The 12,312-nt window shown below is 51.9% G+C and overlaps 2 protein-coding genes across 2 annotated transcripts; both read left to right on the forward strand.

Moving 5' to 3' along the window:
- Positions 1-4,943: 4,943 nt before the first annotated feature.
- VTN31DRAFT_4831 (uncharacterized protein) lies at positions 4,944-8,864 on the forward strand (the record flags this gene model as incomplete). The annotated part of the gene is made up of 5 exons (XM_069405263.1): positions 4,944-5,018; positions 5,948-6,191; positions 6,376-7,452; positions 7,858-8,577; positions 8,710-8,864. The coding sequence occupies 5 exons, from the start codon at positions 4,944-4,946 to the stop codon at positions 8,862-8,864; spliced, it is 2,271 nt and encodes a 756-aa protein (XP_069260344.1).
- A 1,170-nt stretch (positions 8,865-10,034) lies between these two features.
- Positions 10,035-12,039, forward strand: VTN31DRAFT_4832 (uncharacterized protein; the record flags this gene model as incomplete). The annotated part of the gene is made up of 2 exons (XM_069405264.1): positions 10,035-11,848; positions 11,913-12,039. The coding sequence occupies 2 exons, from the start codon at positions 10,035-10,037 to the stop codon at positions 12,037-12,039; spliced, it is 1,941 nt and encodes a 646-aa protein (XP_069260345.1).
- Between the last annotated feature and the right edge of the window lie 273 nt (positions 12,040-12,312).

Raw genomic sequence — 12,312 nt, forward strand, 5'->3', positions numbered from 1 at the left:
TCAACGTGTGTAGGGGAGTTCTTCAATATACATATTTTTTTGATCTGCCTTCTGACTCTCAGCCACTCAACTCCCTGATCCATTAGCTTCCGGCTGGGCCTAGACCCGCCGGGGGGGGGGTGTCTAGCCAGTAGCCACTTGTTTTTGCGGATCCAGACAAGAGAATTCGTCCTCGTACATACTAGTTACATAGTCTAGCCAGCTCAAGAAAGAGGGGGAGGGGTTTGAACTGGTTGACAGTTAGTTGACAGATATTGAAGAGAGCATGAGTCCAAGAATTCTTGACAAATTGACACCAGCAAGAGATGCCTATGTAGTAGCCTGAGGTTAGTCAGGTTGTCGGCCTAACTTTATACATGCCGTGTAACCCGGAAACAGATTCCCTTGAGCTCCTATTTGCCGCGAGAGTTTATGCTCGAAACTTGGACTAAATTTCTGGCCTGAAAAAGGACTATACATACAATAGTAGTTACCAGTGGCAGACGGTTAGAAAAGGGACAGGAATATTAGCCTAACGCCATGCTTAAACGGGCAGTGACTAGACTCGCCTCCAAGAGATGAACCAAGGACTGTAGAGTTATAGGAGCAATTTCCAACAATTTCCCAATCAATGATGACTGAAGAGGTACTGTACTTATTCAATCCAGTAGGTCCTCCGTACAGTATTGTAAGTACTATGATTTCAACTGTTGTGAGATAAAGTTTGCGCTTGACAGACTGCCAAATTGCGTCAAAACCGCTCACTGTGGAACCATGGTTCATTTTTCCTTCCTCCCGCCCAGCTTATTTCGACCTCTGGCGGCCAACCGATCATGCTCGTATAGATCGTTCAAAAGGGCAAAAGGATTGTGGTATCTGTCAATGCTTTTTGAGGGATTCTATTATGCCCGTGCGGATTCGGAACTTGGGGAGGACTGAGGCCGCGGACGGGACTCCGTTCGCCCTCCCCCCTCCATTTGACAATGAATGACAAGCGATTTCAACCAAATTCAGGGTCCAACATGCATGGAGCTAGGCAAAACCGTTAGATCCATTATTGGCTCAAGCGAGACTGAAACGGAAGAGCTTCCCGCTTGTGCACGGGGAGAACGTTTTGAGAAGGACGGAGATTGTTTCTCCGTAACTACTCGGTCTGGCAAAATGCATAAACTTAATCATAATACGATATGTCATGAATCATGATTCATATTCCGCAAGCAAACTGGTCGTCCTCAAGCGAAAGAATCCGATCGATTGGCCAACGTCCAACCGGATTGACTCTCGGTACGTCGTATTATTCTCAGCCGACCCTGTTTTAGACGCCGTGCGGACAGAATGATGGCGTTAAATTGGTGGGGCGGCTGGGGCCTTCCGGTCAAAGTCTTTTTTTTTTTTTTTTTTTTTTTCGGTTTCGGCCATCTGTGGCCCATGATTTGATCCATCTCAGGGCAAGTTTCTTCTTGGTTGAATTTTTCCGCGCTTTGTCCACCGAACTGATCCTGATCGTATGGAATATGGAGACTAATCTTGCTCAATCTCCAAGTCCTGATCAGTGAGGTATTACAAGGAGAGCACGGTGACTCCCGCTCCGTTCAGGTTGGTACAAGATTGACTTGTAGTACTTACTGATTTGAATGGATCTCAAGACCATCTTGATGCTGTACTCGTCGAATTCATATCACGTACCTGCAGCGCCACCAGACTTGGAACTGGCCAACAGGAAGCACTCCAGACATCCCTGACCCCGATTCCGGACAGCGGTAATCAGACCCTGTCCCGTGAGCAGGTACCGAATGGATGACTCTTACCCGCGGTCCCCGTGACCAGGGTGAGTCTGGAGACCATAAGCTTATCGGCTCCAGACCCTGATGCTTGTCTAGAATCGATCATGCTATCATCGGATGTACTGTAGTAGGAGTAGGTTAGTCCTGGTGACAACTGGTCGAATTACTTTGTATCATTTAGCAGGCCTGGAGCTCCTTCAATCGGAAGATGGCTGCGAGCATTGCGGCTAGCTACAAGGAGTAACTGCCACAACGAGACGGACGAGCGTATTTCTAGTCCATTGTCTGCATCTCGGCTGCCAGGTTCAGCTCCTTGCGGTAAGTTTTTTTTTTTTTTTTTTTTTTCTTGCAAGTGCCTTCTCTGCAGAGCCCAGGGTCCCGCGCATGTTGCCGATGCCCTTAACCTAACTTCATTTCGACCGAACCTTTCCGGAGGATGATGGACTGCAGGAATCTTGTCTAGGTATGTATAGGGTTGCTGCGGCGTTGCGCCGCACCGCCACCTTTTTCCAATCTCGTCGCTAGCCGATGAAGTGAGACACTGTCCGAGGACTAACTTCTGTCCTCTGTAGTGTTGGGCTGTTGGCATCATTGTTGAGTCTGGCATTGATTCCCTCCGTATTTCCTCCATCGCACGAGTCTAGGACTGGAGGAGTCAGACTTGTCCGAAGTAAAGCTCATCATCATAATTCGCCTGATGAATGATAATAAACCCTAACCTATGTAGGTAGGTAGGTAGGTAGGTAGTAATGTAGGTACAGTACCTACCTATGTATGTACGGAGTACATACCTAGGTTAGTGGAGAAATCCTCCGTGCGGCGACTAGGCTCGATCGGGACATGGCGCAGAACAGAGAAAAGAAAATTGGCTTCTCCTAACGGACGAATTTCGGAGGAATGATTGGCACCATGATCAGAGTGGATCGACGCTGACAAGCAGCTGACTCGATCGGAACGTCGGAAGAACAGCGGCCTTCCCCGTTGGGCTGACGTTGCACGTTGGCCGCCGTCCCCACTACAGTACTTACTTTACTGTCCTGCGGCAGGCGGTTGGCCAGGCGCCGGGCGGAAGCGGGGGTGGATAAAGCAGAATATGTATCTAACGTTCAGTGTTTAGGAGATTGAGAGCAATCGATAGATACTGATCAGGATGAGAATTGTGAAATCAATGGGAGAACTCTGCGGCGATCGTAGTCACTTTCAGCGCGCCTGTCAGAAGAAAAAAAAAAAAAAACCACTGCAGGATTCCGCCCGGCGATGATCAGAGCCTTTCTTTGTTCGCGCAAAGGCGATTGCTTTGAGTCCCTGATTAGGTAACGCAGAGCCAAGTGGGCTGATTGGGCCAGTGGCGGCTCTCTTCCGACTGGGCTGGACAAACCCGGCCAGTGATCGTCACAGTCACACGGCTAAATAGAGAATATCTCTCACTTTGGCATTCAACCCTCGTATCACACGAGTAATCGCATTGTTTTTACAGCGAGCAGTGAGGAGTACGGAGTACCTACTCGTAGAATGTCTCTCTCTGGACTCGTACACTACACAAAGTTGATCGCCAAGATACGGAGGTGTACGTACGAGAGTATACTGTAGGCTCGACTTAATCTCCCTGAGAACTTGTATCCGCCGTTCGTATATCCCCGTCTCGGCTCAATCGCAACGGTCGTCCCACGTCCTGCGGCTTGTCCACCATCAAGACTGAAGACTCGCAGAATTAATGCTGGTGCTGGTGCTGGTGCCGTCGTCAGTCCTGCCTGTAGCCTCAAATCCGGTTTCACCGGCGCCCACTGTGCCAATCATGCGTCCCCATTAATAAGTCCAGTAGTAACGGTTGATCGCGAAGGGGGAGTCGGGACGCCAATCTGATTATGATTATCGGACTGGTTGTTCCCCCCGGCTGGCCTGGACCGCGGCCATGGACGAGTAGGATCCTTCGAGGCCCTTTGGCCAGCGTCAGCGACCGAAGGGAGGTTAGTTAGGTTAGACTTCTTAGGCCCTTTCCCCCCTCCCCCTCGACGTTCTGATTTTTTGATTTTGATTTTGTTATTCCATCGAATGGTTAACCACTTTTTACTTGCCTTTTCCCTTCCTTGCCCTGCTGAACATTGCTCACCGGAAGGCGCGCTCAGATCCCGTCTTTTTCTGTATGGACCTAATCAATCAATCAATCGCTTCTTTGTTCCTGTGTTTCAATCCAACGCATTGATCGTAAAGTCCCAGTTGGTCATTCTACGGAGTACGACCAGATCTCGACCGCGCACAAGCCACAGCTCCTCCATCTCGAAATTTTTCCTCAACTGAGCTAACCGAAGCTTTCTTTCTTTCTGTTTCCGCCAAGGGCCCCGGCCGCTGCTGTCATCTGGCCCTGAATTGTCTTTTCTTCTGCGCAATCAGCCTGTGTCCAGCCGATGGTCCAATCAATCTGCATCACTTCATTTGCCGACTGAGAAACACAGACCGTTGTGGTCTTGCTTGCTAATCGGTTTTTCTATTTTTTTTTTTTTTCTTTTTCTTACTCCTGTTACAACCCCCCCACTAACAAATCGGGGTCAGCCTAGCCCTGCATATTGCGTGGGACAATTGAGCCCTCTGCCCTATCCCCGAATGGCTTCAGATCATTCGTGACCTCGGTGCTTCCCGGGCGCGATCCCTTTTCTTTTTGTCCCCGTTGCCTGCGCCAGTCTAGTCTCAGTTCTTCTCGTCATCCTCGATCGTGTTCGTTCGGAGATTTTTGTCTTCACTTGACTTGGGTTCTCTTCTGCATCACTGTCCGGCTGCGTTCTTGTCTCTGTTTTCTTCACCCTCTCTCATCCTGGTTTCGTGCCCTCGAGGTCAGAACCGGGACTCCCCATCCAGCATCCGATCCGGGTTCTGTACGCGGACTGCCTTTCCATTTCGACTTGTTTGGCTCCCATTCAGCACCACCCCCCAGCATCCCAGCCCGACCGTTTCCCGTACGACCAATGCCCAGCGCCCCTTCAGTGCTGCTGGCCCCAGAAGCCCCCGTCAGTCAGCTTCTGCTTCGGAAACCTTGCTAGTATCTCTGAGCAGCCGTGCTTGGATTTGCCAGGGTAGTGCTGGACGCCCACGCGCCCTGCCGCGAGAAAACGGGCTGAGGAACGATTGCCATTCATCCCGCATAACTCTCCGTACACAGCTCTGGCAGCCGCACTCGGTCCGACCATGACGGCCATGGTTCATCCTGACATGGGTCCTCCACCTGCGCCCAAGTATAAGGACGACTCAGGCGCCGAATCGGTAAGATTCTGTTTTCCTGGTTGATTCCTTTGAGTTTCCTTGTGCTTTTGTATTTTTTTTTTTTTTCCTTTGTTTCTTCCCCCTCCATATCTCGACGCCAGTCAACCGACGCGGGGGCTCGTCGCGGCCTCACCTCGGAACCCTTTGGATGCATCCAACAATGGCCCACGCAAAGCACAGTGAGATGTGTAACCTGCAAACTCAGCCATTCTTCTTGCCGGGGATTTCCTGCGATATGGCCGAGCCGCTGGTGATAAGAAGTTGAGCTTTCCCACATCCATGGAATCGAATCCGAAACTGGGCGGATAACTCGGAGAATACATCGCCTTCACGGTCGATATGGTTGAAAACATGGCCTCGTCATTTTACTGGATGCGATACACACGTGAAGGCGTTTTCTGCTTGTGAACCGGAACAGTGACCTCTCTAGTCGAGCAGAGGTCGCGCCGCCTAGGTCTCTAAAGGACTTCAACTGAGGACACAACCGTTTGCGATATTCGGCGGCAGTTGACGGACATCCGACCGTGATGGGCGCGAATGATATGATTCAAGACATGTACTATCGTCTTCGAACCCGGGGCTTCTTGTCACTTCAACGACTCAGAACCGACGAGTGATGAGTCCTCGCTGTCCCAGCGACTTGGACCGTAGCACATCATGGCATGCGAAGATCTGAGCGTCTTCATTGGTGACCTTCACGTGCGCCGCTTGGGTCATTGATCATCACCGAGGCTTTTCAATGCCCGCATTTAACATCGCTCACGGATTCGTTGGCTGAAGCAAAGACAACCCCTCGATCGGGCCTGCCGGGCGTCAACCACGGTCATCACGAAGACTGGCTTTTTTCTCTCCCCTTGGTTCCCTGTGTTGCTGGAAAATCTGTCGCCAAATGCACATTGTTCACTCAAGCTAATATAGACTGGTCACAGCCTCGTCATCTCAGTGCTCCCAACCAAGCGCAGCGGCCGGGAGGTCTCATGCAGCAGACCCAACATCGACCAGACTCGCCTCGCCAACCCCCTTCATCACTTTCCTCCAGCCAGTACGCATCGCCACATCCAATAAACGGAATTTCCTTGCAGCAACCCTCACCATACGCTGCGCCCCAAGATCCAGCATACTACTCGAGTACGTATCCGGCAACGAGCGTACCCGCTCCATATCCCTCTAGTGGTAAGCCTGTCTTGTTCTTTCTTTTCTCGAGTCTTGTCAGCACGGGGAGGACAGGCTCGAAAGTTGATCGAATGAACCATGTATTTGGTAGTCAACTCGGCAGGTTCTGAGACTCGGCCATCCACGCTTATGGTCTTGTCGTTCAACATGTCCTGGATGTAACTGGCTGACCCGAACGACGTAGGCCCTCCCGATTTGATCGCGGCGACAACGCAGATGCAAAGACCACCATACCCTCCTTCAGTCTACCATACCCCGCAGTCAAGTCCTCCTGCTGGCTTGGCTTCCTCGCAGAACCCCGACCAGCAAGGACGGAGTCTGTTTGGTCAATCATCCCAGATGTATGCATTCCAATCGTATCCATCGATCAATCCATTGCATCAGTCGGGATATCCCCAACATTCGCCACCACACCTCCCCATGGCCTCGCAGCCGCTGATGCTGCCTCCGCAGCCCAGTCCGGACCCGATGCAGCATCCACTTCCGCAGACGCAGCCAATGGCCATCTCAAGCAGCACCCGACCGGGTGAACTCCAACAGCAACGCTCCTCGATGCCGCGGCTGCCGGGAACGACCACCGCTCCGGCCACCTCCATGCCCCTAATGACCCCCAGTAGTACGCCCGTGACTCAGTCGTCCAGCAGCAATTCGACCGCCGCTCCGGGGCCCATTCCGGCGACGACTCCGTTAGTGGTGCACCAAGACGCGAATGGCGTGCAATGGATTGAGTTCGAATATTCTCGGGATCGCGTGAAAATGAAATACACGATCCGCTGCGACGTGGAATCCGTTGACGTGGACAGCTTGTCGCCCGAATTCAAGTCCGAGAACTGCGTTTATCCCCGGGCCTGCTGCAGCAAGGACCAGTACAAGGGGAACCGGCTGGTCTACGAGACCGAATGCAATGCCGTTGGTTGGGCTCTGGCGAAATTGAACCCAGCCTTGCGAGGCAAACGCGGTCTCATCCAGCGGGCCGTGGACAGCTGGAGAAATAGCAACCAAGATATCCGCTTGCGAAGTCGCCGCGTCAGGAGGATGGCGAAGATGAACCGGCGGCAGAGCGCACAGCAAAACCAACCCAGTTCATTGCCAACGCTGCCCTCCCCAGCGCCTTCGATCACACATGGATTGTCTGGTGTAAATCCCAGTCTACCACAGCCCACGGCCCGTCCGGCCGTGTCTCTGCCTCTTGCTTCTTCTTCCTCTTCTTCTCACCCGCAGTACCGCCCAGATGATAGTATTGGAAATGAGGACGTTCGCGGTACGTTTCTTCGGTTCTAGGATACTTCCATATATATCCCGATCATTTGTTCATGCCATTTACCCATTGGCTTTGTGTTCATTTTTGATGGTGCGGATACTGTGCTTGGTTGGCGAACATATTTGGGAGGCTCCCTAGATGCCGGCCGTATTAAGATATCATGAGGTCAAGTGTATATGATGGCGATATTCTTCCCTGTGTTTTCTTTCTTTCCTTTTCTCTTGACCGTTTCTTGCTCTAAGGAACTTGAAAAGGTTCTGGTTTGGCCCCTCCTTCCAACTCCCGGGCATGACTCCGCGTTGCCGATGGTGGCGGGTTGCTCCCGAAAGTTGTGTTGCCCATGACCAAACCCCCCGGTTCGCAACGTAGGCATGATCTAACCCTGATGCATTAACCAACATCTAGGGACTGCTTACGTTGGCGATGCACAACAACGCCCTTTGATGGGAACCGCTTTCAGGCCGGTTATTCTTGAGGCCCGAAACCGAGCGGGACAGTCCTTTCAGAGTATGTCGGGGTGCCCGTCAACAACAACTAGGACTGTCCCATCGATGACTCTACCCAGTGGGGCTGGTGGGCAACCTGGCCGGACCTCCAATGCGACGACTGCAACGTGCGATGACGGCTCAGGCCGCGAGAGCTGGGACTATTCGCCCAACCTCAAGCATCAGCGGGCGCTCTTTGGGGATCTCCCCGAAGGCAAGCGGCGGAAGTTTATTCTTGTCGATGATCCACAGCGCGGCTGCCGGGTTCGGGTCAAGGTGATGCTGAACCAGGTCGACATGGACGAGATCCCCGACTCGTACCGTCTCTCGAACGCGGTGTATCCCCGGGCATATTTCCCCGTGCAGTTGAAACGTCCACCCGGGCGCGTCGTACCGGGCAAGCGCTATTTGGACGATCACACGGATGACCATGATGGCGGCGACGACGACGAGGACAAGGTCACGGTTGGTCGGACGTTGGTGCCGGCTCCATCTTTGGACGGCGAAGTCGACATCGCCGTGCCACGATTGTCACGAAGCAGGCATCGAAAGGACGACATACTCAATGAACTCGGCTACCGAATGAGTTGGAGTCAGAGTCGCATGTTTGCGGGGAGGCCAGGATTTTTGCAACGATCTTGTAAGTAATGCCCGACAACTGTTTTTTTTTTTTTTTTTTCCGGTCAAACTGGTAACAGTGGGGGCTTGCTTGGAATTTGACGGTTCACCGACAGAGCTAATCAAGTTTAAACTAATTATTGACCTACTGTAGTGGATGCCTACCGCAATAAAATGCACAACACGATGGTGACGATTGGACACGATCCAGCGTCGATTCCTTCACACTTTGAAACTCGGCCCGGAAGACGCAGATGGCTGGACCGTCGTCGACTGTCCGGACGGAGTGCCAGAGACGTTGCCAATTGAGCCGAATCGGATCTCAGCGCGAGTTCTTATGGCCGTCTGTCAGTTGAAAGATTACAGACTTTGCTGCGAGATCCCTCGACAAGATGAAGTTGGAAACATAATTGACATGCCTCCATCAACTCCCACTTCCTTGATCATGGATCGCCAACGAGATAAATCACCGTCACGTCGATTCGTTCAGGATTCTTTGCATGGCATGTTCTCTGTGTATAGGTACTGGTATTTGCATTTCGCTGCAGTTGCAAGGAGGTGTAGCTACGATGCTCTAGCTTATGTAGTTATATACGAATCTGATTCAGAGTATTACCAGCACTTGACTGTACAATTGTCGACAGTACGAGTACGAGTATTCCGTACATATGCCGAATCGTACGATGTGAGCTCCTGTTGTGCCTTTCAAAGCAGAAGAGAGACAGGTTGACCAAAACGGGGTCACATGACCATATCATTGTATTGGTAAAGGTTACCGAATAAGGTTACAATAACCTAACCTTTTTACGGACTAGGTTACAATAGTTCTTGGTCAGTGGTCGTGGCTGGGTGCTGACTCAAGATTTGAGAGACAACCGAGGTGACAATTCGCATTCTAAAAATATTTGCTCGTATTACGGAACTCAGTCGTAACTTATGTAACTACGAGAATGATCCAATCATAAACGGAGATGCGGAGAAAACCCTTCCCTTTTCGAGCGATGATTCGACGCGTTTCTCGATTTCATCAGGGGGGAGCCGTATTAGGATACGCGTAAACGTAACCAAGTTCATTAACTAAGCAGATTCGGGAAATCCAGGTTTCCGAACCCGCAATCCCCCTTCCATTCGGTGTTTACGGGAAATGGTATCCACCCGGCAACGGTTGTAACCCCCACATCCCTCTTTTTGTCTGTCTGGGACCAATTCATACATATGCATCGACGAGCATTCGTATGTTCCTCTGTTCTCGTCCATGCGGTGTGTTTTGTCTTTTTTTCGATGCTCGTGCATGGTTTATTTTTTTTCCCTCGCAGACAGACATGGTAATGTGTTCCTAAGTTTTGGGGCTTTGAACAAGACAGTCGTGTCTGTGTCTTAACAAGCAATAACCTAGCTGGCATACCTACCCTGCGTACGGAGTAGGCCATATCCTTTTCAACTTCTCAAAACTTCCACCCCCGAATAATAGATAGCCCCATGACAATGTCGGCATCCCATGACCAACCGTCCGATCTTCCGGGTGCACAACAGAGCGGAAATCATGGAGCAAACCCCCACCAACAGAGCTTAGGATATTCAAATTCAACCCGCACGGCAACACCCGGCATGGACAATTTCGGACCGGCCGCTGCCGGGGGAGGAATCAACGGCCTGGCGTACGGTCTTGCGAATCGAACCGAGCGTGCCAGCGGCGCGGAAGCGACCCGAAATAGTCACCATGAGCCCGACAGCGACCATCCCGCACATCAGCAACCAGGAAACACAACGCCCGGTGGCTATGACAACTCATATCTCCGACCCGTGTCGGCCTATCGAGACCATCCCTCGCCGTCCTCGCCCGGGAACCGTTCGTCAGACTCGCTTCATTCGGGCTCCGGTCTAGTAGGCGCGGGCGCTGTCTCCGGTTCAGCAACCCCGCATCTCTCCCGGCACAGTCTGGGCGATCCGTATCTTCACTACCCCAGCGGCGTTTCCTCCTCGAACGACCCGCAGGAAGCCTTCATTGATCCGGACAACATTGTTGATGATGGTGATGATGGGTTCCTGCACGAGCCTCAACGGCGGTCCCTTCTGAGCTTCCATCGGAGCTCGGGAAGTCACGAAGCGTCACCGTCATCCGGGGCTGCTGCCGGTGCGGGGCTTGGAGTTGGAGCTGCGGCTACGGCTGCGGCTGGGAACATGGATGCGGGATCGGGACAGTCCTATTCGCCGGTCCCGAACGGTGACGGAGGAGAGAAAGGTGGGGCGGGGGCGGGTGCCGTGATGGCGGAGTCGGCGGCCAAAAAATCCAGAGCGTGGAAGATTTGGGTATTCGGCATCATCATCGTCGCGATCATTGTTGGAGCCATCACGGGAGGGATCCTGGGAAGTCGAAAGAGTAGCAGTCCGGAGACCAGCAGCGGAAAGAGTAGTACCGCCAACCTGGATGATCCGGACGAGGATCTAGAGGTCAATGGCGACCTGGATCTCAACTCCCAGGAAATCAAGGACCTCATGAACAATCCCGATCTTCACAAGGTCTTCTACGCAATGGCTTATACGCCGTGGGGAGTGCAGTACCCGGAATGCCTGACGTGGCCTCCAAGCCAGAACAACGTGACCAGAGATTTGGCCGTCATCTCACAGCTGACGGATCGGATACGGTTGTATGGCATGGACTGCAACCAAACGGAGATGGTGCTCCATGCGATTGACCGCCTCGAGCTCAAGGACATGAAACTCTGGCTCGGTGTTTGGATCGATGTCAACAACGACACAACGACGAACCGGCAGATGGACATCCTGGACAAGGTCCTCGATGAAATGGATGACTATTCCTTGCTAGAAGGCGTCGTTGTCGGTAACGAAGTGCTTTTCACGGCGGCACAGTCGCCGCAAGCGTTACAAGCACTCATCGATCACATGGACGACGTCCGCGATAAGCTGAAAAAGCGAGGAATTGACGTTCCGGTCGCAACCTCGGATCTCGGCAGCAACTGGACGCCGGAACTGGCCAAGGCCAGCGATGTTGTCATGGCCAATGTCCATCCGCTCTTTGGCGGTGTCCCCGTCGAGCAGGCTGCGAGTTGGACGTGGACCTTCTTTGAGGAACACGACGCGTCCTTGGTCAAGGGCACGAAGAAAGAAGCCATCATCTCGGAGATTGGTTGGCCCACCGGAGGTGGCAACTCGTGCGGTCAAGTCAAGTGTCAAAGCAAGACGGACGGGGCCGTTGCCGGGATTGATGAGCTCAACAAGTTTATGGAGGACTGGGTGTGTCCGGCAAGGAAGAATGGAACCAAGTATTTCTGGTATGAGTCTATACTCCCTCCCTTAGCGGGGTGCTGAGTTTTGGCATACTGATTCAAGTTTCAGGTTTGAGGCCATTGATGAACCATGGAAAGTGAGATACAACGAGCCCGGTAAAGAGTGGGAGGATAAATGGGGTCTTTTGAACCAGGCCCGGGAGTTGAAGCCGGGAGTGAAGATTCCAGAGTGTTGAAAAGATGGATATTGTACTAGTGTAAGTGTGCATGGTCTTTTGTTTTTTTTTTTTTTTTTTTTTTTTTTTGCTTCTGCATGTACAATTGGTGTTGATGGGTGCATTGTCCTTGGTGTATTGTTCATATGCTCTTCATTATTGTGTATTTTTTTTTTTTTTTTTTTGCTGGCGCAAGGATACGAGGGATTTGGATTTGTAAAGGGTCTTGAATTTTTGTCGCTGTTGTCCATGTATTATCATCTGTAGGTACCTAGTTATAATTAACAGATGTAA

This window comes from Thermomyces dupontii (assembly GCF_041956625.1).
Source record: "Thermomyces dupontii strain NRRL 2155 unplaced genomic scaffold VTN31scaffold_4, whole genome shotgun sequence".
Lineage (NCBI taxonomy): Eukaryota > Fungi > Ascomycota > Eurotiomycetes > Eurotiales > Trichocomaceae > Thermomyces > Thermomyces dupontii.